The 24,196-nt window shown below is 56.4% G+C and overlaps 3 protein-coding genes across 4 annotated transcripts; all 3 read left to right on the plus strand.

Moving 5' to 3' along the window:
* The first annotated feature begins 294 nt into the window (after nt 1-294).
* MRPL38 (mitochondrial ribosomal protein L38) lies at nt 295-4,881 on the plus strand. Its single transcript, XM_055727862.1, has 9 exons — nt 295-396; nt 588-767; nt 1,340-1,471; nt 1,555-1,763; nt 2,155-2,227; nt 2,776-2,821; nt 3,185-3,343; nt 3,723-3,859; nt 4,233-4,881. The coding sequence occupies exons 1-9, from the start codon at nt 315-317 to the stop codon at nt 4,367-4,369; spliced, it is 1,155 nt and encodes a 384-aa protein (XP_055583837.1). The 5' UTR covers nt 295-314; the 3' UTR covers nt 4,370-4,881.
* A 1,067-nt stretch (nt 4,882-5,948) lies between these two features.
* TRIM65 (tripartite motif containing 65) lies at nt 5,949-11,806 on the plus strand. Of its 2 annotated transcripts, none has more exons than XM_055727849.1 (6): nt 5,949-7,331; nt 7,827-7,922; nt 7,996-8,229; nt 8,738-8,909; nt 9,241-9,321; nt 10,616-11,806. In XM_055727849.1, the coding sequence occupies exons 1-6, from the start codon at nt 6,885-6,887 to the stop codon at nt 11,173-11,175; spliced, it is 1,590 nt and encodes a 529-aa protein (XP_055583824.1). In that variant the 5' UTR covers nt 5,949-6,884; the 3' UTR covers nt 11,176-11,806. The 2 variants fall into 2 exon arrangements, with proteins under 2 accessions (XP_055583824.1, XP_055583829.1); XM_055727854.1 differs by having other exon boundaries at nt 5,964-7,331; nt 10,643-11,806.
* A 1,379-nt stretch (nt 11,807-13,185) lies between these two features.
* Nucleotides 13,186-23,249, plus strand: TRIM47 (tripartite motif containing 47). Its single transcript, XM_055700597.1, has 6 exons — nt 13,186-13,923; nt 15,760-15,855; nt 16,277-16,507; nt 17,075-17,270; nt 17,974-18,048; nt 19,300-23,249. Exons 1-6 carry the CDS (start codon nt 13,213-13,215, stop codon nt 19,923-19,925), a joined length of 1,935 nt encoding a protein of 644 aa, XP_055556572.1. The 5' UTR covers nt 13,186-13,212; the 3' UTR covers nt 19,926-23,249.
* Nucleotides 23,250-24,196: the final 947 nt, after the last annotated feature.

Consider the following 24,196-nt stretch of genomic DNA (forward strand, 5'->3'; position numbering starts at 1 on the left):
TGAAGAAAGCTGGCTGTCGTGCTGGGCTCCACCTGTCCTCCCCGCTGCCCCAGGGTGACAGCGGGGCCAGGGTGACAGCAGGACCACGCTGCCCCCTTCAGCACGACCTGCCCTGGGGCCAGGGGAGCAAGGGCGAGACGGAGAGGGGTAGCCCAGGGCGAGGGAGGAACCATCCCTGGGGACGTGGGGCCGCTTCTAGTCAGGCGCTGCGCGGGACAGCCCCGTTGCCATGGCAGCGGGGGCCTGCCAGGCCGGGCCCGCGCGGCGCAGCCCCGTCGCTATGGTAACGGGGCCTTCCCCGGGCGGCGCGCGTCATGGCGGCGCGCATCATGGCGGCGCCCTTGCTGACCGCGGCGCTCTACGGAGTCCGTGGCGGGCGGGCTTTCGGCACGGCCGGTGAGCTCCGGGCCGGGGAGCCCCGGTTCCCCACGAGTGGGCGGCGGGGGTTTCCGGCAGGGGGGCGAGGGGGGAGCTCTCGGACGCCTGCGGGGGTGGGCAGCGGCCCGGGCCCACGCTCCGCCCGCCCCGGCTTCTCTCGGCCTCGTTTCTAGCTCTTGATGTAAACCGGGAATTCTCTGCGTTTCCAGCTGCGCTCTGCAAGCGGGCGGCGCCGCTGGGGCCGATGCCCAACGAGGATATTGATGTCAGCAACTTGGAAGCGCTGCCAAAATACCGCAGTTTCACTCGCTACTTCAGGCTGGCGGAGAAGGAGAGCAGGAAGCCCCGCTGGTGGAAAACGTACCGGCAGCACACCAGCCCCCCGGCAGGTACGCCAGGGAGGAGCTGCCCGACGCGGTTTGGCTGCTGGAGGGGAGGGAAGATGCTGTTGGGGCCACGGGTTGGCACCAAAACCCGCCCTGTGAAGAGCTGGTGAGGCGCTTTGGCACAGGGCTGGCCCTTTTCCCATGTGGAAGTTTGCAAGTGGCTTCAGGGGAAGTGGATGGTGGATTTCTGGGAGGAGGGAGGCAGGCCAGGACCTGCCAAAAGACGTGGAGCAGAGTAACGAAGTGATTCCTTGGGACCCCACTAGTATCGGAGAAGGCAGACTGGGGCCCAGAACTTTAGACCTGCAGCAAATAATATGGTTTGGCTGCTCTGCTGCGCAGCTCAGAGACCAGACCTGCTCACCAGCTGGCAAACCTGTGGGGCTGGGAGGGTGATGAGTTGGGGAGGGAGAAGGGAGCAGAAGTGTGGAGATGCAGAGGTGGTAGAATCAAGTCTCTGGTGTCTTGAAGTCTGCATCTCTTTCACACGCTCTCTTAACGTTTTGCAAAGGTTTTGTGTTTGGGCATTTTGGGCATTCACACTTTTCACGTAACGTGTTTTTTTTATTGATCAGAAGAGCCAAAGATTGATATCAGCCTACCACGTGGTAAGCGGCTGCAAGCAAAGGAAATCAAGGAAAGAAAAAAGATCCTGAAGGAAAACCGCCAGAATGCTGAGATGGAAAGAGCAGCGCGACTCCGGACTGGTCTGTGCCTTGCCACCTGCTCTCCCTGCCCCGGCCGCTCTGCGTGCCCAGCTGCCTCCTGCAGCGTTTCTCTCTCCTTGCAGTGCTGATTCCTCTTGATGAAGTCAGAGCTGAGTGGGAGAAGACCAGCGGCCCGTTCCACAAGCAGCGTGTGGCAGAGCACTGCGGGATATTTCGTGACTTGTTCAAGGGGGCCACGTTCACCCCCTGGGTTACCTTGAAGGTGGAGTACAGCCAAGAAGACGAGTACCTCGTGCCAGTCTACTATGGGAACATGGTGACTCCGTCAGAGGTGCGTGAGGGGAGCTGGGATCAACCTCAACCCCATGGGAAGCCTGTGTGTTTCTGTCAGATGCTTCTAATGGGCATTGGTTGTTCTGGGGGTTTTCTTTTACAAGGATATTTCCTTTATGATGAAGGAAATACGTTTCTTGGACACGATAAAGATAGAGCTTTGCAACAGGATCGTTGTCTGTCAGCAGGCTGATGTTTATTAATGCTCTGGGGGGCTCTCCAGGTGGGGCTTGGTGGCATGGCTGTGCCCAGTCTATGTTGCATCCTGGCCACACCAAGTCTGTGGGGTTTGTCACGGAAATTGTGATATGGTCTTGATCACAATTGATTTATCTTGATTGGAACTTGTTGTTTGAGTGATTTGCATTCTCTTCCTGTTGCTCTTTTAGGCTTCCAGTCCCCCTGCAGTGTCATACGAGGCAGATAAAGGCTCCCTCTGGACTTTGTTGCTCACAAATCCAGGTGAGTAGCAAGTTTTTTAAAAACATGTTTAAACTGGGTTGTGTCACTCCGCTGTTGGTTAGCTCCTGTTTCTTTTGGCTGCACAGCCAGACACGATGTGGTATCTGTGCAGCAGGGGTGTAGTATATATGCAGGGAAGGTTGTAGCCTTCCCAGATCTCTAGCACTTGAGAGATGGGACAGCAACACAACAGGACCTGTGTCACCGTGTAGAGGAAACAATTTCCCGGACTCCTATCTTTTGTTTACCTCCAGACTAACTGGGAGGTAGGTTAACTGATGCTGTTCGCTCTGAGAAACCAAGGCACAGTGGAGTGAATTGGCTGACCAAGAAGGCTTTTAAATCTTGGAATTACATCTGTAGAGTTCTCTGCTACTCATTTTAAGCTCAATCCTATAAGAATTACTTACTTTTCTGCTAGGAAAGGAATGCCAGGAGGTCTCAAGCTGCCCACTCAGTTCGGAGTGGGTCTGGGCATTCTCATTTTGGGGTTGATGCGAACACCAGGGTGTCCCTAATTCACCTTTTTCTCTTGTGTGCATTTGCAGATGGACATTTAAGAGAGACAGACTCGGAGTACCTCCACTGGCTGGTGTGAGTACGTCAGAGCAACATGCTCAGGGAAAGTCCAGGTGGAGCAGGCAGAGACATCTCCAACAGAGCTGGGGAATAAGCATTTGCTAAGGCAGTTCCATGGCTTTCTCTGGTGCTTCTGCTATTAGCTTCTGTATTCCTGTGTTCTGCATCCTCCTAAAGATGCAGTAGCTCCAGGTGTTGCTGCTGTTTGGCATTCAAATCACTGGGTGTGATTTTTCTTTCCACTATCTGTTCACTTGTCAAGCAGTGCATGTCATGTCAAAACATAGGACAGAGCGATTTGCAGTCCTGGGTGAATATGCTGGTCTTAATGGAGGGAAATGAATGAATATATAACAAAGTAAACTTCTTTGTGTTCAGGATGAACATCCCAGGCAACGACATCAAGTCGGGTAAGGAGATCTGCCATTACTTGCCCCCCTTCCCAGCCATGGGAACTGGCTACCATCGCTTCATCTTCCTCCTCTTCAAGCAAGACTGCCCCATAGATTTCAGCGAGGATGTTCGGCCGATGCCATGGTAATTCGGGCTTTCACTGGGCAGTTTCACACTTGCTTGGCTTGGCATGTGCTTGTTACTGCTGTGGGAGAGCAGCTCTTTTTAATCTGCGCAGTTGTTTGGGGCTGCTTTGAGTCTGTGTCTCACCTGAAACGAGAATCCCAGCCCTGCAAGCGCTGCAGAGTCCTGTGACTTTAAAACAGGCTGTTAAGAAAATGGTTTGTCCTGCCTGGGGCAGAAATGTGCACATTGCTGGAGAAGCTGGGAGATTTTCTTTGGGTGACTTCCTTTTCTAGCCCCGTTTTATAGTCTCTGGGACGATGTGGGAAAGTAGTTTCCTACCAGAGTGCTGCAGGAAAAGAGATTCACCTCAGCTCTTGTGCTTGTGTCTTATTTCCAGCTACAGCCTCAAAATGCGAACCTTCAGCACGTTCGACTTCTACAGAAAGCACGAGGACGTGATGACGCCAGCAGGGCTGGCCTTTTTCCAGTGTCAGTGGGACAGCTCTGTTACTAAGATCTTCCATCAGCTTCTCAGTAAGAAATGCAGCATGCAGGGATGCTGGAAGGGGCCTGTTGTGGGCTGGGATGTGGCCCTGTGGGCAGCACACAGTCGGTGAGCGAGCTGTTGGCTGTAGGCTCTTGTTTGGTCCTGTCACTGGTCTAGCCTGTTGCAGCACAGGCTGGGTACTTAATGAACCTTCCACCAAACTAACAGCAGCCTGAGCAAACAACCTCTAAAAGGCTGTTTCAAATGAGCATTTTAAAATAACAGCATGAGAACCTTCACTGGGACGTGCTTGACCAGCCCTGATCCTGTGTGTGCATGGGGGGGCCTTGCTGGTGAAGGGAAGGGCCTGGGGTTTGGACCTGAGCTGTCTTGCTAACATTCTGCATCTCCCGTTTACAGATATGAGAGAGCCTGTGTTTGAATTTGTGCGGCCGCCCGTTTACCATCCTCCACAGTTAAAATTCCCACGCCAGCAGCCTCTGAGGTACCTGGACAGATACCGAGACACTGAGGAGCCCACCTATGGCATTTACTAGGGACCCGGACTCCTCTGGAGGTGCTCTGGTGTACACTGGGATGCCAGCCAGGCAGGTGGGGCTGATGGCTCCCCTGCATTCACACAGCCGTGCAGCTGGGAGCCATCTGCACTTCTGGAGGGAAATGACAGTCTCAGCCCTTCGGCTCCTGGTTTCCCTGTGCTGGCAGCGCTGGGGGCAACAGGAGTTCGCAGTGCTGGCAGCTGTGTGGTCAAAAGGCTCCTTAACGAGGATGTTCATAGATGAAAGCAAATCCATGGCCAGGCTGAAATCTCGCTGCTGATCCTGTAGCAGAGCTGATGGGTAAGGGTGGCAGGGTAGAGGCTCCCCAGAGATGCTCTGCCTTATTTCTCTGCAAGGGTCAAAGTTCTTCTTTTGCCTGTTTGTGGAACAGAGCCAGGCCAGCCTGGATTTTCTGTTCTTACGTGCTATGGTTCAGGACTGTGTCAGCTTTCATTTGTGCAGTCCTCTTAAAGAGATGAGTCTAATTAAACACACTCTGAGCAATGCTGGCAGAGCTGTCTTTATTGGGAAAAGCGTGGTGTCCCAGCCAGCTGGCACAGAGCTGGGGAGCTCAGCAGGGTGCAGGGGAGAAGGGCAACCCTTCCCTTAGTTGGGGTCACTTTCCACTCTTGGATGGTGTAGCACGGGAAGAGTGCAGGTACACGGGTGGTAAACATGCACAAGGTCAGCATTTGTGGAGCTGGCTTCTCCCAACAGCTATCCAAGCGTGCGGACCTCTGCCTCCTTCCCCTCGCTCCCCAGACAGCAAGTACCCGGTGGGAGTAGGTGGGGTAAAAGCAGATCTGCAGGGGTTGGGGCAAATGCGCAGTGGTGGCCTGTCACTCTGCTGCTGCCAGTCCCGTACCCAAGTTGTGCAGAGACTCTGCTTTCTGCTGTGCTCTGCGGGGCTCTCTGCGTCCCGTTTAAACCCCCAAACGCCGACATGCTCTTGCTGTGCCGCTGCCTGTTCCCAGTAACATTTTCTGAGGTTCCCCCTTCCTCAGGAAATGAAGAGCCTCCAGCAAACAACTAAGATTGTGCTGAAATGCCCCCCGCTGCTGTTACCAGCTACACACCCGAGCTCCCTGAGCTCTCCTCCTGCCCTGAAGGGTTCTGGGGTCTGGTTTAAGCCAGGGTGAATTAGCTGGTGGGGTGATCATAGTGGGAGCGCAGGTGTCCCGCTGTGCCAGCAGACACACAGGTTGTGTTACACTCCTCTCTTAGCTTTGAATATTTGGTCAGAATTTGCAGATTCGGCTCAAAGAAATGTTTTGGGGGCTGAAGTTGTGCTGGGACATGCAGGGAGGTGTAACAGATCCCAAGTCACCTGAGTCCAGGGGTGGTCTAAGGGGTGACTCTGAGCCTGCCTGTGGTATGGAAACTGTGCTCCGACCTCCCAGCAGCCCACCAGTGAGCGCCACAGCTGCAGCACAGACCTCCCCGCTTGCCCTCGCCTGCGTGGGTGAAAGCAAAGCTGCGCCACACGTGTGGGGAGGCTGCAGAGCTGTTGTGAACAGGCCATCCTGCCAGCGTTCGGCTGCCTGGGAGCGTGCGCGCAAGCGATAGCACGCCTGAGAGGGTGAGGAGATAAGGTCTGGCCTGGAGACTTGGGAGCTCTTTCTCCAGAGACTGAACTGTATGAAGACAAGGTGAAGCTGTGCTGTGCACAGGCGCCACAACTGCCCCTGGGCAGAAGACTCCGCCTGACTGATTGTGCAGATGACATCTGTCTTGTGTTTCGGAGTGCTGATGCGCACGGGTGTTGCAAGGAACCTCGTAGGAAAAGGAGTGGTGGGTGAGCATGGGGGCATGTGCAGACAGCAGGAGCTGTAGTTTAATATGGAAAGATGCAAGGGTGGAATGTGGCCCTGGCTGGCTCCTGGCATGTGTCACAGCCCTTGTCACTGCAGGGGGAGGTGACATGCAGCTGCCGGCAGCAGTGGGTGCCCCTCCCTGCTGGTTCCCAGGCTGGCAGATGCCAGGAGAGCTGTACTAGGGTCTCTGTGCCAGGGAGGACTGCCACACTCTGCCTGGGGGCCCGGCCTGGCACAGGTGAGGGTGCCAGGAAGATCCCTGAAAGGGCAAAAAAGGAGTGAAATCAAATGATACATCGTATATGTAGCCGTGCAAACGTGTTCACAAAAATGTACATTGCTCTGAATGTTGTCAGCCTCTTGCATGTGTCTCCTTGTGCTTTGATGCAGCATTTCATTCTCTCCAGAGCCTCCTGCAGCACTTCACAGCTCTCCCTGTTCCCGGGGGAGCAGCTCCAACCCTCCCATTGCCTCCCCGGCGTGTGGCACAGCCAGCATGGCCAGGGGACACCCACTGGGTGTCTCTTTAAGAGCATGCCTGGCTCGGAGCCCTGACCCGCCTCTGGGCTCAGCGTCACTGTTCCTTCCTCCACTGCACAGCCGAGTTTCTATTTCCCCGGCTTCCTACACTGGCTTCTTTCCACCATCACCCCGCTCCCCAGCGCAGCTCCCCGGCACAGCTCCCCGGCACGGGTAGGATGGCATTGCCTGTCTCACAGAAACTGGAGGAGAAGCTGCTGTGCTCCATCTGCCTGGAGCTCTTCAGGGTGCCTGTCACCTTGCCCTGTGGGCACAACTTCTGCAAGTGCTGCATCAGCGACCACTGGCGCAAGCAAGAGCAGGCACCTGCCAGGGCCAGCGAGGGCTACACGTGCCCGGAGTGCCGCAGGGCCTTCGAGCAGTGCCCAGAGCTGGAGAAGAACGTCACCCTGTGCAAAGTGGTGGAGCTGGCGCGAGATGGTGAGGCGCGGGTCTCAGGCCCAGAGAGGTGTGAGGTGGCCCATGGCGAGCTGTGCCCGCAGCACGGGCGCCCGCTGGAGCTGTACTGTGAGGATGAGCGGCGGTGCATCTGCTCGGTCTGCACCGTCCAGCAGTGCCAGCAGCACCGGCGGGTGCTTTTCGAGGAGGAGCGTGCTAAAAAGCAGGTAGGACGATGGGTGGCAGGACTGGGGTGATGCGGGGGGTTGAGCAGGGGGAGTCACAGCAGCTCAGGTGTGGCATGACATCCGCAGCCACTGTGCTGTGCCCTGCTGTGGGGACATGATTTGGCTCCATGTGATGAGCTGTGCCTGGCCTCAGCTGAACAGGGTCTGGCGTGGGCTCTGGCCAGGGAAATGCCGCCAGTACCTGGATGCTCCCCGAGAAACCAGGGGCTGTCAGGAGCAGCGGAGAGCTGGGTAAATCCAGCAGTACCAGGTGAACAGTGCCATGTGTGACTGTGACCCCATCATCTACAGGAAAGAGCTGAAAAAGGGGTGAAAGACAGCACAGGGTTTCACTCCTCAGCGACCCTGGGCACAGCCTCTCCCCCTTCCAAGCTGCCTCCTTCCCTGCCTTGTCCTGCGGCCCTGGGAGGGCTCCCGGGGGCCAGGTGGGCAGCAGTGTCCTGCACTGTGGGATGTTGGTACTTCCCTTTGCAGGCCCTCTTGAGAGAGTCCCTGGAGAAAGCCCAGGAGGAATCGGAGAGGATTGAACAGGTGATGCAGAAGCTGGAGGAGCAAACACGCAACATCAAGGTAACGCTGCACTCGTCTGTGCTGGGCACATGGGTTGGGAACACGCTGTCACTCATGGCTTTTCCCTACCCAGAACTCCTCCGAGGGGCTCAAATCGGTGATTCTGAGCAAATTTGCTCTCCTGAGGAAAGCTCTGGAGGATTTCCAGTGGCAGACGGTGGCCAGGATAGAGCAAGAGAAGGCTGCAGCGCTGGGACGTGTGGGGGAGGACTGGAACCTCCTGAAGGACCACCTGGATGTCCTCAGCCAGCACAAGGAGAGGGCTCAGTGCCTGCTGGCCTGCCCTGACGACAGGACCTTCCTCCAGGTACTATCCCGGCTCCATGTCCGTCCCCCCCCCTTCCTGGGCACTGCTGGCCCCATGCCCTTTCAGTGAGAGCAGAGATGTGCTTGACCCCTTTCCCAGGTGGGACACATCTTCAGCCTGGATCCACAATGTGATGGGGCTGCAGGGAAGGGCTGCTTTTGGGGGGGGGTTCCCTGAAAAGTTGGGGGGGCAATGCTGGATTGGAGCAGGTGGTGCTGCCTGCAGGGCTATGGGGAGCACCTCCCACCCCAAAACTGCTCAGCAAGGCTCTTCCACTGCCAGCAAAACACAAAGTCCACAAAACACCAAGTGCCACAGCCTCTCTGCTCCCCTCAGCCTGACCTTTCTCTGCGAATGTCCCCTGACCCTGTGCGCCAGTCACACCTAACAGCAGATGTTTTGGGGATGTCCCTGTCACCCGCTGAGGAGATGCAGCGTGTGCAGGTAGGATTCAGAGCTGCCAATCCTCTCCAGGCCGGTGCATGGGCATCTGTTTGTCTGTCTGCAGGAGTTCCCCCTGATCCCAGCTCTGGAGAGCCCAGAGGCACTGCTCTCGGTGGAATTTGATGTGGCTGACGTGGTGAAGCCCTTTGCTGAGATCCTTACTGACATCTCCAGGCTCCTGCTGGAGGACCTGCCCTGCTCTGTGGCCCCCAAAGCCCCTGACCCCGTTGGCCAAGGTAACCCTTCTGCTCACAGGGCCACCCCAAAGGGCTTCAAGTCATCCCAAACCACAGCCTGGCCCATGTCACTGTGCTGGGGACACAGCTGCCAGGCACATGGGGTTGGGATGGGGGCACGCATCTACTGATCAGCAGATGGGTATTGATGGAGGGGGGATGAGCTGGGTGGCTTCCCTGTGACCTGTTCTCACTGGCAATGCCAAGCCATGGTTGCGTGTGCCCATTTCCGGGCTTGGATAAGATGGATTTCCTCCTCCTTCCATCAAAGCTAGAAAGGAACAAGTTTTTGGGTGTCATCACTCAAAATGCCTATTCCCATCCTCCACAGGCCCAGCACATCCCCTGGGGCCAGTGGTGAAGGTGGTGGCCCCTGTCCAAGAGTGCCAGCTCCAAACTCAGCTTCTGAAAGGTGAGGAGCACGTAGGGGTCTGGAGGGACAGCACCCTGCTGGGGTCCTCAGCAGGCAGAGATTTCACCAAGCTGGGCTCTTCACTGGGAGGAGGGTGGTTGTGGCTGCAGGGACAGGGGTTCCCTCCCTGGCTCTCCCAATCCCTCTCCCTAAATGCGGAGGAGGATGGTGCAGGGCTGGGGTGGATGGGCTGGGGGACACTGCATGTCTGGGAAAGGGCTCGATAGGGGGATTAGCAGCACTAGGAACAGTTTTCCGTGGAAACGGGCTGCCAGTGCCTGGCACCAGGTCAGTTGCTGCCCTGGATTTTGCCCCATTCTCCATCCTCTCCTTTTCACCCGCTTCGGGCATCTTGCCCAGCCAGGAGTGATGTGCCTGTTCCTGATGACCCATATTTAGACACATGCCTTGCTGCAGGCAGGCAGGCACTGTCAGCAGCTGGGAAGCGAGCACCCAGAGGGATGTGTTATGGGCTGCTGGGCACGGCACAGCACCAGTCCAGAGCCCTGCCTGCAGAGTCCTGCCTGCAGTCATTGCTCTCTATCCAGGGATATAGCTCTAGAGCTCCCAGCCATGGTTCTTCATGTCCCCATCCCACTCTAGTTCCTTAGGGATTTCCTCAACGCTCCTTTTCCCATCTCCTCCCGGTTGGGAAGAGGGCTGGATAATGTTTAGAGTGTGTTGGTCATGTCACTCTTGTTAGGCTTGATGCCTATGGGACCTTCAAGGATCCCTTCCCTCAGGCCCCACAAAATGTTTTCAGGGTTATTAATAGGACCAAAAAAAATTATTTATGGGCAGCAGGCATGAACCCAGCATAGCTGGGTTGTTTCAGGGGGAAGGTGAGGTGCTGCTGGCTGATAAGTGCCTGTGGCAGGTGGAGTTATCACAGCCCGTGCAGAGGAGAGTGACTCCCAGCAATACAATATTTGCTCACTTAACACCTGGTTTTCTCCCCCTCTCCACACTCACACTCATATTTTTTGCTCTTAAAACCAAGCACATCTCTCCCAAAATGACCGCGGAGCCACTGCTGCTTGCTGGCTGTGAGCTGGGTTGTGCAAGGACCACGTGAGGCATCGCGTCTCGGTGCCTCGCCAGCCTTTTCTGGGCTGGTTCCGTTCCTTCCAGCAGGCGGGTGGGCAGGTATCGCATCTCACCCCGCTCCCCCTCCCTTCCAAACGTGCTACACCTTGTTCCCTTCTATTTTGGGAGCCAGCCCTTCACAGTTTAAACCGCACCACCACTGGGGGGGTTCACACCAAGGGCGTAAAGGTCTGATGATGCATTTCAGCCCCATCCATGCCGTTGCTCTTCCCAGACCACCGCAACCTGACCTTTGATCCCAAGACAGCCAACAAGTACCTGGAGCTGTCAAAAGGTAACCGGAAAGCCAAGCATGGCCTCAGAGCCATCTGCGAGCAGCAGGAGCAGGGACCTCGCTTCAAGCCCTGGCAGGTGCTGTGCACGCAGGGCTACGGCCACGGCCACCACTACTGGGAGGTGCAGATCTCCAGCCACTCCATCATCCTGGGGGTGACCTACCATGGTCTCCCCTGGGAGCAGCAGCAGGGCCACAAGTTCAACATTGGGCTGGATGGGGGCTCATGGGGGCTGCAGGTGCTTGAGGATTGCTACCTGGCCTGGCACAAGGGCCGGGCAGAGAAAATCCGGGGGCAGCTGTATAAGAACCTGGGGGTCAGCCTGGATTACAGCAAGGGCGTCCTCTCCTTCTACGGCCTCGGGGAGAGGACGCAGCTCATCCACTCGTTCCACAATGTCTTCACTGAGCTCCTCTATCCTGTCTTTTGGCTGTGTGAGGGGCGAGCGGTGACGCTGAGTCGGAGGGACTGAGCCGGGGCCCCCACGCTGCTCCTTTAGCCAGGCCAGCAACCCCCAGGCTGTGCTGTGACCGAGCTGCAGCCGGAGGCTGTCATGTTGCAAGTGGGACCCCAATGCTGAGGCAGGAGTGAGGTGCAGAGTTTTAACAGAAGCTGATGAGAAGAGGCATGCAAATTAACCCATCTGATTTGCAAATGCAAATATCATGCTGATTACACAGGGCAGGGGAGAGCATGCAGAGCTAAAGGACCATGCCCTCGTGGTGGGGATGGAGTCCCCTGTCACTGTGCGTGGGGGCACGTGTGAGTGCCTGTCCCTGCAGATGGGGTGAGGGAGTGGGATAGGGAGGGTGAAAGAATTGGGTTTTTCCTCTTTTTTCTATCCCTAGCAAACCTCCCAAGCCTGGAGAAGATTTGGGGTGAGGGGGACTCCAGAGGGGGTGCTGCAGCCATGGGGTGCTGTGGAGCAATGCAGAGGGAGCCCTGTACTCCTCCAGCCCCACATGCAGGCAGGTCCTTCTCCCCCAGCCTCTTCCTGGTCCCCTCTTGCCACTCCCAGACATGGCAGAGCAATTTTTTAGGGTGTCACGCTGCAGTTGCTCTTTGTACAAAGCTGCTTTCCCCAATAAAGTTCTGTTTTCCTACTGGTTTCACCTTGGTGCTGGTGGGAGTCATGGGACCAAGCAGCACTGGGGGTAGGGGGGGATGTGGGTGCCCCTGCTCGTGCATCCATCCCTGCAGATCCCCATCCTGCCCCTCTGCACCCTCACGGGACCAGCAACAGGAACCAGCCCCAGGTAGTGAGAACTAGAAGGTGCTTTATTTACGATAGCACTGTGATAAGGAAACCTGGTTTCCTATGGCTCTGCCCCAGCGTTGGTTGGGCACAGAAGAAAATCCAAAGCTTTGATTGAAGCTTTTCCAAGGGTGAGACCGCAGGTCGGGCATCTCCTCTCACCCCCACAGGGATGCTGATGAGGACTAACGGGGCAAAACTGGGTGCTGGGTTCAAAAGTGCTGAGCAACGTGTGGGGAATGACTCACTTCCACTTGTATTCTTAGGGGGGAAAGGGCTTAAAAGGATCAATCCCCTTCTTCGAGGATGGATGCGATTTGCCTTGCTGTGCTTCCTCCTTCACTTCGCACCTACCCCCTCCTCTCAGCCCTGTCCTTGGGTGGGACCTTGGGCTGGCATGGACCCTGGAGCTTATCCAAGCCAAAAAATTGTCTCTGTACCCTGCACAGGAGGTGTCTGGAGATCCCATGTTTACCAGCCACGTCCTCATACCAGAAGCACTTTGGTATCTCCCCATCCCCATCCCTGCCAGGTGCCTGCCAGCTCCTGCTGGGTCCCAGAGGAAGAGGGGGACAGGGGCTGCAGCCCCTTTTGGCCATGGGAATGGCTGCCATGGGTCTGTGGGCACGAGGGCTGGCAGAAAAGCGCCTGCACCTATGCACTGGGAGGGCTCAGGACCCTCTATGGGGCCACAGGGCAGGGCACAGATCCTGGGGGGCAGTGGGGTTGCAACAGCTTGTAGCAGCAGTTCCCGGGGAGCAGGGGATGCTTGCTGGGGGGCATTGGAATGGACTGGCAACAGCTGCCCTGGATAGGAGATTTGTCGGGCGAGATGTGGCAGCTACTCCGGGCAGCAGAACCCCGGCGAGGGTCCAGATCCCAGTGGGCTGGATCCTTTGGGTGGTAGTAGACTGGGTAGGGAACCAGTACTTCCTCAGCAGGGTGGTCCCCCGAGGGGGGGAGTTCATCTCCCAGAAGGCAGCAGATGCCGGGGACGGGGTCCAGATACCCGGCGAGGGGAGGAGCGGATCCCGGAGGTGAGACCCTGCCCGGGGGGCGGGTGATTTGGGACCGGGGCTGGGGGGGCGGCAGACCCCCGGCAGCTGCGGGGAGCCGAGCGGGCAGCTCCGGGCGCGGGGAGGCGGAGCGGGCGGGCGGGGCGCGGTGGCCGCCCGCCTCCCGCCGGGGCCGGGGCCGGGGCCGGGGCTGGGGCCGGGGCGGGCGGTGGGGCCGGCTCGGTCGGGGCGCTCAGGGATGGAGACCGCGCCCGGGAGCGCCCCGACGTCCTCCGCCGCGGCGTTGCGGCTGGCGCTGGCGGCTCCGGGGCTGCCCGACGGTCCCTTCGGCTGCCCCATCTGCCTGGACCTGCTGAAGGACCCGGTAACGGTGCCGTGCGGGCACAACTTCTGCCAGGGCTGCCTGGGGGCGCTCCGCCAGCGGCCGGGCCCCCCCGACGGCAGCGGCGGGGCGGGCGGGGCTGCCCGCTGCCCGCTCTGCCAGGAGCCCGTCCCCGCAGCCTTGCGGCTCCGCAAGAACCGCGCCCTCTGCGAGGTGCTGCCGCTGCTGGCGGCCGCCGCCGCCGGTTCGTCCCCCCCGTCCCCTGCCGCCGTGTCCCCGATGGCGCCGGGAGCCGAGGAGGAGGATGCGGCGCGGGAGGAGGGAGCGGCGGTGCTGTGCGACGTGTGCCCGGCGGGGTCGCGGGTGGAGGCGGCACGATCGTGCCTGGTGTGCCTGGCCTCCTTCTGCGGAGCCCACCTGGAGCCCCACCGCCGGGCCCCCGCCTTCCGCGCCCACCGCCTGGTCGCCCCGCTGCGGCGGCTGGAGGAGGGTCTCTGCCCCCGCCACCTCCAGCCCCTCGACGGCTTCTGTCGCACCGAGCAAACCTGCGTCTGCGCCCGCTGCCGTGCCCACGAGCATCGCGCCCATGACGTGGTGCCCCTCGAGCGGGAGCGCGAGCACAAGGAGGTGCGTGGGGTAGCGGGGGGTGGGGGGGGGCGTGGGGGTCCCCACGCGGGGATTACCCCAGCTGTGCTGGTGAGACCCTGCTATGGGGGTGCCCGATGGGGTGCAGGGCCCATGGGGCATCCTGGGTGGGGAGAGCGCAGCACCCCTGGGGGGCTCATGCTGCACCCACATCCCCACGGGGAACCTAATCGCGGTCCCTACGTGGGGGGTGTGCAGGTGTAGCACGGGTGGGATGTCATCTGTGGGGTGGGTGCTGTAGCCCTCCCCCCTTGGGGTTCCCCACACCAGCATGGGGGGCTCATGAACAAGGTGCTATGCCGTCAGGGCACCCTGCAGGATGGGGACAGGCATGAGGGGCAGACCCACTGCCAGCCAGCCCATGGGGTTTTGTCCCACTTCAGGGCCGAACTCGCAGTCCCCGTGGGTGCAGGGCTGGGGGCGAGGGCGCCTGGGACACCCCACCGTGGCCACCCCCGCGGTCACGGGGCACCCGCCTTCTCCGTCTTGTTCCCACAGCTTCGTCAAGGCACTTTTTCTCAGCGCGCTGGCAGCCTGCCCGGCCGCTGCTCTTGCTCTTTCAGGCCTTTGTGTCCTGGTGTTTTGGCAGTGGGGTTTTTTCCGTCACTCCCATTCCCAGATGGGGCTGAGTCACCTCCTAGATTCGCAGCCACGAGCCTCCTCGGGAGCCGGGGCTCCAAGCCCAACGTGGTGCTGCCGTTCTGGGCAGTGCTGCCTCAAATACGGGAGAGGCCTCTGCAGGGCTGTAGGCAGGTGGGAGCCTGTGAGGCTCACGGCATGGTGGCAGCTCCACATTGGCATGGGGCATCTGGAGATCTTGGGGGGGTGAGAGGGTGTTGTTTTTTCCAGGGGAGAGGTTGGGGGCTGCAGACATGCTGGCAGGGAGCACAGCAGCAGCACTGAGCCAGCTCCCACATCCTCATGGGCTCTTGGGACAGCAGGAAAACCCTTTTTCTGGCATTATTAGTCATCAAGTTCCTCAAAATAGAAAGTGTGTGTGATCCCAGCCCCAAGAAGCTGTTGAGCCTCAGCACACTGCTTAACAGCACCTGCACTGCCTCTGTGACTGCTCTCTGCCACTGCCCTCGCGCTGCGGAGTGGGAAGGATGGATGGGGAAAGCACATGCTCCCCCTCACGGGGCACAAGCACCACAGGGGGCTGAGCACTGAGGGGGGAGCTGCCCCAGTTGGGGAGTGTAGTGCCCTCCTGGCTCCCAAGGGACCTGTCCTCGTGATGGGCAATAGCTGGCGCCAACAATAGCCTGTCAGGAAACTCCACGTTCGGACGGTGCTTCCTTTGCAGCCGCGCAGCACCCTGTGCTCCCGGGCTGGTTTGCTTTCCTCCTAACCAGAACCCTCCAGGGGACTCAGCGCTGCATTTCTGAGCGCTCCGGGTCTGCCTTTCCGCACCAGTCCCAGGTGGATTTTTTGCAGCCTTGGGTTACACACGGAGAGTGTGCGGCTTAGCTGCGCTTGCTGCGAGCACTGCCCAATGGTTTTGGTTTCAAATTCCTATTTTGTTTGGTTTCTGCTGGGACCAGGGTGGGGAGTGTGGAGCTGGCCATGACCCTTTGCAGCCTGGCTGCTCCTTTAGATTTCCAGCTGAGTGAGAAGGGGTGTTCACAGGTTGGTTGTTGCAGGGGAAAAAAAAGGGAAACAAGTTGTGATTCCCCTTGCACCCTCCACCCAAAGCCTGACAGCAAGGTCACGGTCAGAGGTGGGGCTGTGGGTTTTACTTAGGGATGAAGCTGGGTCCCCCATGCCTCCTGCTGCTGGGGTCAGGGGGCAGAGCTCAGCACTTGTCCTTCATGTCCGCAGGCCCAACAAGCCAAATTCCTCAGCGATGCGGAGAATGAGCTGGAGGAGCTGGCAGTCACCATTGCGCAGGCCAAGAAGATGGTGGAGCTCATTAAGGTGACTCTGCGATGGCTTCGGTCCCTTAGCATGGTTCTGCTGGGCCGGGGAGCAGATGCGAAGGGGCCGTTTTGGGGCACATGGGGGGTGGAGGTGGTGGTCACAGGGGAGTAAGTGCTCTGTAAAAAGATGGTGACCCTGGCAAGGAGCCATGAGGATTCTCGCTCCTCATTTCTGCTGACCCTCATGGTATCTCTCGTTGCTTTCATCTGCAGCCTGAAAGGAGAGACAGGGCAAGGACCGTGCCAGGGTGTCTTCCAGCTCTTGCACTTTCTTTCCCCAGGCTCACAGGGGTTTTGGTCCCCTTTGGCCCTTGTGCAAACGTGTCACTTCACAGAGCTGAGAGCTGGGTGCTGCGTGGGGGACAAGGGTGTCCCTCGCCTGCAGGAGGTGACTCTGGTCTCTCTCTCCCTGCACTCAGGGTGCCGCCACGAAGGAGAGGGAAAGAGTCGAGAAGCTCTTTGCAGAAGCCTCTGAGGCCCTGGCGACCTTCCAGAAGGAGGTGGCCAGTTTCATCGAGGATGGGGAGCGCTCCATGCTGGGGGAGGCCGAGGCCGATCTCCGCTGGAAGGAGGAGAGACGAGCCAAGCTGGCCCAGTGCAAGCAAAACCTGGAGAATGTCCCCAGCACCGACACCATATACTTCCTTCAGGTGCCTGGGTGGGATGGGGCAAGGAGAAGGAGCTGATGACATTGTCTTTCGGGGGTTTGGCCCATTTCATGTGGAGCTGGGTGCCCGAGCCCTGGGGTGTGAGGCCTGCAGAGTCTCACTCCTGTTGGCACAGTCCTCTCCTCTCCTTGCTCCCAGGGGGACTGGGTGGCCAAGACTTTTTCCTCCACCACCCCCACCTCCATCCTGGCTGTGACTCAGGAGAAGCTGATGTGCTGCCCAAGCTGAGTACCTAGGTGTGGGGGGCAGAGAGCGAGAGGTCGGGGTGCCCCTCTGCCACCCCCCCTTCCTGGCAGACTAGCAAGGGACCTTTTTGGGAGGAGATGCTGCTCCATGTGAGGTGGGCATGGTCTGGGTCCAGGTTTGAAAGAGAGCAAAGGCACCAGGAACGCGTGGGCAGGAAAGTGCTCTCCTCCCTTATGCAAGGTTGTCCTTGGGCCAAGTCCTGTGAGCTGCCAGTTCCCAAATCCTCTGGGGCAGGGTGGGGTTGTGGAACAAGAGACAACTTCGGCTTGTTTGAAACCTCCTGAAACTGTCTTTTTGGCTCAGGAATTTCAAGCCTTAAAAGTAGCCATGGAAGAAAACCTCTCCCCGGCTCTGAGCTTCCAGAATGAGCTGAACTTCACCAAATGTACCCAAGCCGTGGGTGCTGTGAAGGATGTGCTGTCCGCTGCCTGCAAAACCCAGTGGGACCACTTGCAGGGGAAAGGAATGGATGGGCTGAGTTACCAGGAGATGGAGGAAGGTTTGTGTTCACCCAGCCCCTCTGCCCGGAGCTCATCCTGTCACCCCTTGTCCTCCTGTGTACGTGGGAGATGCCTGCAGGCTCAGTGGCCCCTGCAAGCGCTGGCCCCTCTCCCTCCAGCCCTGCAAGCTGCCCGGCACGGTTGTGCTGCACGTTGCACAATCCCTGTCTGGGCTTACGGCTTGTCTTTGAGGTTTTATGAATTTTTCCACGGAGACTGGAGACTGGAGAGGCAACAAACAGCCTGGGAGTTAGGCAGGGCTCTGCGGGACGAGGCAGGTGGCCAAAGCGGCCTCTCGTGAAAGGGAACTCTTTCTTCCCAGGACAGACGATCTTCTTCAGGGGGCAGTCTGTGGTCTCCCAAACCTGCCAGGGTTAGAAAGCTGATGTGGCAGCTTTCTGCCATGTTCTCTCATTTAGCCTGAGCTCTCTCCTCTTGTTTTCTCAGATGCCCGTGGGAATTGCAGCAGGTTCCTTGCCCCACCTGCCCACCTCCCTGGGGTGGCAAAGGTGACGCCTGTCCTTTCCCGTGTCCAAGCTGGCAGGGTTGCGCAGGGGGAGCCAGGGGTGCTGGCTGGGGCTTGGGGGCCACAGCAGCAGGTAGCATTGGGGTGTCAGGCCAGGGGTGATGCTCCATTAACACCCTTGTTTGTGGCATCAGTTTCTTTGTTGATGGCAAACCCTCCCGTTCCTGTCTCTGCAGCATTGGCCGAGTCCCGATTTCCAGACAAGTCAAACAATCCCGCCTGCCTGGAGAGCCGCGATTACTTCCTGAAATGTAAGTGAAGGACTTTTGCTTTGACAGTTGTTGCTAAGGTCCATCTTCCCTTTCCTCTTTCTCAGTGGGCCAGCTCCTTCCCGCATGCCCTGCCTGTGCTGGTCCCAAGGTGACAGCTGGCAGGAGCACTGCCGCCACCAGAGGAAATATTGCTCAGCTAACAAGGAAGGCTCCTTGCTTTCCTGACAACAGTCATAATTTGTTTAGGTGATTTTTTTCCCCCTCCTTGTCTGTGGTTCTGCTGGACCAGCTGCCAGGGGGCTGCAGATGTACTGTGTCATTTCTGCTGCCTTGCAGCTCTTGACAAGTTGGATCCTCTGTTAAATTGAATCAGAGTTTGTGCGTGCATCTGCCTTGTTTACTGCAGAGCAGCGGCCTGATAAGGGTCAGCTTCAGCAGCAGCAAGCAGAGGGATAATTCAGTGGCCGAGCAGAGACAGTGGGGCAGAAGGGGCTGAGGCTGGAGGGTGCAGGGCTGGGCTTGGGGTCCAACACCCTGCATGACCCTCCACAGCCTTAGAGGAGTTATGGGGTCACCTACTGAGATGTCCCCAGTGGACAAGATCTGCCCCAGCAGCACCAGTGCACCCTGTGGGGAGGGCAGCAAAGGCTGGGCTCAAGCAGGGTGTGCTGTGCCGCTGCTCTAGGGTTTGGACATGCTGTGGGTTCAGACCTGCAACGCAGTCAGCAGCGATACATGTCCAGGGCTGTTCCCACTGGACATCCCCTCTGTTCGGGATCCAGTGGCGGTTCTCACTGGCCCCCCACGCTGGGGGTTGCCTCTGCTCCTGTGGGAGCCATAGGGCAGCGAGAGCCAACTACAAGGAGCAGTTGGTTTGTAGCCATCATGTGCCTGGCTGGTCTCCTGTATTCTTGGGGTCCCTCCCTGCCGTGGTTGGTTGTGGTTGCCTGAAACCTGCTTTTTTATGGAATGCTCCTACTACCACTGTCAGGTGGATCCTCTGATGTCTGGTATCATGGCTGAGCTCATGCAGCAGCCCCTGTACTCTGTCCTCTGCCAGGTTACCTGCATTCATCCTGCTTATGGGAAGTGTCAACTCTTTCAGCTCCTTATCCTCATCGGCTGAGATTGGCCTAGGGATTTAAAAGCAAGGAGACAGAGTGACGGTAGAATTCAGAACGGATTGTGCTAACCACTGAAGTCTGGAGCAGGGCATCAGAGCAGGGAGAGCTGGGGGGATGTCTACCTGTTTCCCTCCTCATCCTCATGTCTCCTTCTTGCCCTGCACAGTTGCCTTCATCATTGACCTGGACAGTGACACGGCTGACAAGTTCATCCAGCTGTTTGGCACCAAAGGGGCCAAGCGGGTGCTGTGCCCCATCCCCTACCCGGAGAGCCCGACTCGGTTCATCAACTGCGAGCAAGTGCTAGGTTTGAACCTCATGAACCGGGGCAACTACTATTGGGAGGTGGAGCTCATCGATGGCTGGGTCAGCATCGGTGTCATCGCCGAGGACTTTGACCCCCGAGAGTCCTACAACCGTGGCCGCCTGGGGCGGAACGAGAAGTCCTGCTGCCTGCAGTGGAATGGACAGAACTATGTGGCCTGGTTTGGTGGCTTTGAGTCTGTCATCCAGCAGCCATTTTTCCACACAATTGGGGTTTTCCTGGAGTACTCGGAGAAGGCCCTGACCTTCTATGGAGTCAAGGACTCCAAGATGACCTGCCTGCAGCAGCTCAAGGTCTCCCATTTTGCCAAGGGTCAGTTTGACCCGTTCCAGAACAAGATCAACCACCAATTTGCCTCGCTTTTCTTGTGCAAGCTGAAACCAGCCTTCTTCCTGGAGAGCGTTGATGCCCACCTGCAGATCGGGCCACTGAAGAAAGATTGTGTTTCGGTGCTAAAGCGTAGGTAACTGCCAGGCGAGCGGGAGCACGGGAAGACCCAGAAAAGTCTCTCCTGCAGTGTATTGCTGCTGTCATGGCTTCTTTTTGGTAGTGTTGTATTTCTTTGTGGCAGCCTTCCTTCCTTGCTCTGTGCTTTTTGTGACCCAGGGGTGGATGAAGCTGCCTGGTGGGCAGAGCCGTGGGCTGGGAGCCAGGAGGGAGCTGGATCCCAGTGCCGGCTCTGCTGCTGGGCTGCTGAGCAAACTTGGGCGAGTCTCTGTGCTGCTCCCTGCCCCTCAGTTTCCCTTTCTAGACGTCAGGGATCACGACACAGCCTTTCTTGGTAAAGTGTATTGCTCAGGAGCAGTGCCACATAGATTTGAAGCTGTATCTTGGCCAGCTGCCGGGCTGCCCTGTCCCTGTCCTTTATATCTGCTCATGCTGCCCTGGTGACTTGCACAGATGCTCTGCTTTGTGCCTTATCTCGGTCTCTGTGTCACGGGTGCTTTTTTTAAGCGCTGGCTCATCGACATCTTCCACATGCTCCTCATGAAGTGCCTTTGAAGTAGCAAGCCCAGCGTGGACCGGGTGAACCCCCAAAGCAGATGTGGTTGCTTCCCCCGTGCTTGCATCACTGTTGTGCCTTGGCGTGGGTGAGCTGGGTAGCAGGGTGCTCCGTGGCGGCTGGGATCCAGAGGAGCTCAGCTGGGCAATATGCTGCGGTGATGCAGTACCTCTCCTTGCAGGGCTGACCACCCATTAGTGCTGCAAACATGAAACGAGGATCTTTGCCCTTGCTCACAGTGCAGCTGGTGGGTATATTGAATGCTGGTCTGTGGGCAGGCTCATGTGGGAAAAGCCATGGTCCCATGCGTGTTGGAGCCCCACGGCCACGGGGCTGTTCCCAACACAGCCAAAAATCCCAGCTGGGAAAGGGGAGCAACTTCCTGCCGAGAAGCAGCAGCACCGTTCCTGCCTTGGGATGGTGAAGCGAGCAGCACAAAACAGTTTTGAGGGTGTGCTTTAAGTAAATTTGTTCCTTGGGAACTGCTTACCAAAGCTTCACAGCCAAACTTTCCCTCATGTTTTTGATGACCCTACTATTTTAGGGGATTTTAGTACGGTTAAACTCCCAACTCTTGATGTACCCTGGGCACAACTGAGCTGTAAATGTACCACTTAGCTTGGAGAGCATTTTAAGTGACAAAGAGGTGCTGTGAATATGTCCCAGGGCAAATGGTCTGTTTTAGGGACAGCTGTGAGCACATCAATAGAAGGTGCAGCATCAGTCAGTTATTAAATGACCCTTTAGGCTCTAGCAATAAGTAACAATTAACAAAAACCACTCTCAAGTAAGTGTCCCCTCTGGGAAAGGTGGAAACAAGGCTGAGAGCCAAAAATGCCCGTTCACGTGTCCTAAGGGAGCTTTTCCAGAAGAAAAATACAGAAATACTGCCTGTAAGGGCGGCACAGTGCAGCCCCTGTCTCAGTGCAGCAAGCCTTTCCACAAGTTTATTTTTTCTGGGATTAGTTTGCTACCTACCACCCAAAGCTTGCTTTACAGAATTGTAGTGCTGTGTAATATATACCTAGAGAGAAAATATATTGGGTCAGGTTCTTTGCTGGTGTGAGTCAGTGGTAACACATCAATGGTCAACAGGGATAGAAAATGGTCCATTTAGCTGAATATATGAAATGTATATATATTCCCCAAAGGATAAGCTGGAAATCATAGTGGTATATTCAAAGGGAGCCAAGGGAAAAAAAAATGAACATGAATAAAAAGGCAGCCACGAAGCCAAGGGGTCTGAAGTTAAAGCCATATTTACATAAACACTGAGGCTTAAAGAGCTCCTTTACTGTAACTCGTTTGCCAGCACTGCCAATTCCTGCTGGTGCGGGCAGAGGTGCCGGCTGGCCCCCAGCAAATGGCCACTGCTGCGGGCGCTCATTTGAGGGGCTGAAGGGTCCAAACTCAGCCGCCCCCTCCCCAGGGCAGGGCTGGTGAGTCGGTCTGGGAGGGTGACCGCTGGGATGTCTCTGCAAATCCCTTCTCATCCTCCTCCGCATGCGGCGACTCCAAAAACGCTGCAGGCAGTGAGAAAAGGAAAGGTAGGGCTTCCAGAGTGAAATCTTCGAATGAAATCTTGGCATTTCCCAGCCAGCAGGAATGCTGCCTGGACTTCTGTCCAAATAGGAATTCAATTCCTGTGTCCTGAGCTCCTACCTCAAAACGGCTTTGTTTGGCTCGCGCCAGTCGCTTTCATGCAAAACTCAGCCTTCGCACGAGATGTCAGTGGTGACACAGTGCAGGCATCGCTGCTGTTTTCCTAACGCAGGGGAGGACTTGGTATCAGAAATGCCTTACCAGACAAGAAAGGTAGAGACGTGCAACAGCCCGTGCGTGGTCATGTCCCGAGAGGAAGAGGAAGGTAACCTTGATCTCTGCTGCACGCCTGCAGGAAGAGCTCTCACATGTGGGCTCCCATCTCGGTTCTATCTGGGCCCTAAATCTCATTTATTCAGGCAAAACTCCCACCACTCGCAGCGAGGAGTTTTGCCAGAGTAAATACAGCAGATCTGGGCCTTTGCCCCATTTCATTTCACTGTAGGCGGATTGATTACTCCGTGGGGAAACCCATGCTCAAGTCATGCATCCCTCCCTTCTCCATGTTGCCCAACGCACAGACGCAAGTCTCTGAACTCCTTCAGGGTTTGGGATAGTTCGGAGAGATCCTACGTCTTTCCCTTTCCATCCTGTAACCACATGGGAGCAGCTCAGGAGGACACGTCTGCGCTTGGGCTTTGCTTCTCGTTGTGCCACTGTGTTTGCTTAATTCACCTCCGCCCCGAGAGCTGGGATGCCGGTTGTGCAGCTTTACGGAGGGTTTTGAGGGCTCCCAGCCCTCTCCTTCCTGCTGCTTGCTTTTATCCCGGTTGGAAGTGCTATAAATCCTCACGGTTTGGGGCATAAAGCGATTTCTGACTGATTTAAGACAGGAGCAATCCCCTCAGGGTGTTGGATCAGAGTTTGCTCTGTGTTGCCAAAAAATTGGGGTGTAAACTGGAATGATTAGGAAATGTGCCGTATGCCAGCTCTGGATCACTGATTCTGCTGCAAACGAAGGGCTGAATGTGTGATGAGTTTAGATGAATAGATAGCAGTTGGCAATTTAAACAGCCCTTTCTGTGTTCCCTTGGGTTATTTCTGCTGTCACAAGAGTGTTCTTTTTTTTAATTAGGATTTTTAAAATACAGTTAATGTAGAGTATTTTACATCGTGTGAAAAAACTGTAACAGAATAATATAATGATGTTAGAGACTATGACTTGCCATTAAATACTATACAGATATTGCTCTGGGTTGTCTTTTCTTTAAATACCAGACCATTAGAGTTGTCCCATTATCTCATGTTTATTTTTCTGTGTCCTGGACATCTGGCATGAAATAACACAGATTTTATTTTTTAAGTGTGTCTAAAGGATATTTTTTAAGTGTGTCTAAAGGAATTGTGCCAAATACACATTTTTATTGCTTGGCTGCAAAAGGAGCGGAAGAATCCTAAAATCCAGTAACAATATTGTCAGTGCAGGGTAATTCAAAACAATGTATTGTCTTAGTTCTCTCTTCTACCTCTGTCCTCAGCTTAGAAATAACAAAGATGAATAGATTAGGCACTTTTTCCTTAGCGTTTTCAGTTTTTAAAAGAGTAAATTTGCAAGGTTTTCTATGTGAGGAGGAGGTCTAGAGCTTTCCATGCACACTGGCACTTATACTGGCACCTTTTTTAAACGAAGGCTGCGTTTCTAAATACCAAATATCGGCTGGAGCTAGGAGAAAAACATTATTCGGTGAGTCCTGGTTTGCTCGAGGTGGCAATGCTTCAGCTGGGTGCTTTGGTGGAAGCCGAGTGGATGTCTGCTACTGACTTTAATAGGAGAGGAATCAGGGCTGTTTGTTATTACCATTTCTTAAAAGGGAAACTTACAGCTTATTGAAAAAGCGGATATGAAAAGCACAAACTTGCTCTTTTCTTGCCAAGAACTGGATAGATTATGTCACTGCATTTATTTAAACTTGGTTTCCATTATGTGGTTTTTCTGCTTTTCCCCCCACCCCCCTTTGGTTCTCAGGCATGCAGACAGGGCTGGGCTGCAAACCCCTCAGGGAACAGCTCAAATCCATATAAAAAGATATCATTTAGGGTAATAGAGGCTCTTAATATGTATTTGTATATTACTGATACACAGTTGTTAGTTATTGCTATGAGGCACCCTTCAGAACAGTTGATTAGTTTTGC

Source organism: Falco cherrug, chromosome 1, assembly GCF_023634085.1.
Source record: "Falco cherrug isolate bFalChe1 chromosome 1, bFalChe1.pri, whole genome shotgun sequence".
Lineage (NCBI taxonomy): Eukaryota > Metazoa > Chordata > Aves > Falconiformes > Falconidae > Falco > Falco cherrug.

Coding starts and splice junctions, on each gene's coding strand:
- MRPL38 (XM_055727862.1), top strand. CDS start 315: ATGGCGGCGCGCATCATGGCGGCGCCCTTGCTGACCGCGGCGCTCTAC. Junction 768..1,339: donor GCACACCAGCCCCCCGGCAG/GTACGCCAGGGA, acceptor TTTATTGATCAG/AAGAGCCAAAGATTGATATC. Junction 3,860..4,232: donor GATCTTCCATCAGCTTCTCA/GTAAGAAATGCA, acceptor TCCCGTTTACAG/ATATGAGAGAGCCTGTGTTT.
- TRIM47 (XM_055700597.1), top strand. CDS start 13,213: ATGGAGACCGCGCCCGGGAGCGCCCCGACGTCCTCCGCCGCGGCGTTG. Junction 17,271..17,973: donor TTACCAGGAGATGGAGGAAG/GTTTGTGTTCAC, acceptor CTGTCTCTGCAG/CATTGGCCGAGTCCCGATTT. Junction 18,049..19,299: donor CCGCGATTACTTCCTGAAAT/GTAAGTGAAGGA, acceptor TGCCCTGCACAG/TTGCCTTCATCATTGACCTG.
- TRIM65 (XM_055727849.1), top strand. CDS start 6,885: ATGGCATTGCCTGTCTCACAGAAACTGGAGGAGAAGCTGCTGTGCTCC. Junction 7,332..7,826: donor AGGAGCGTGCTAAAAAGCAG/GTAGGACGATGG, acceptor TTCCCTTTGCAG/GCCCTCTTGAGAGAGTCCCT. Junction 8,910..9,240: donor CCCTGACCCCGTTGGCCAAG/GTAACCCTTCTG, acceptor CATCCTCCACAG/GCCCAGCACATCCCCTGGGG.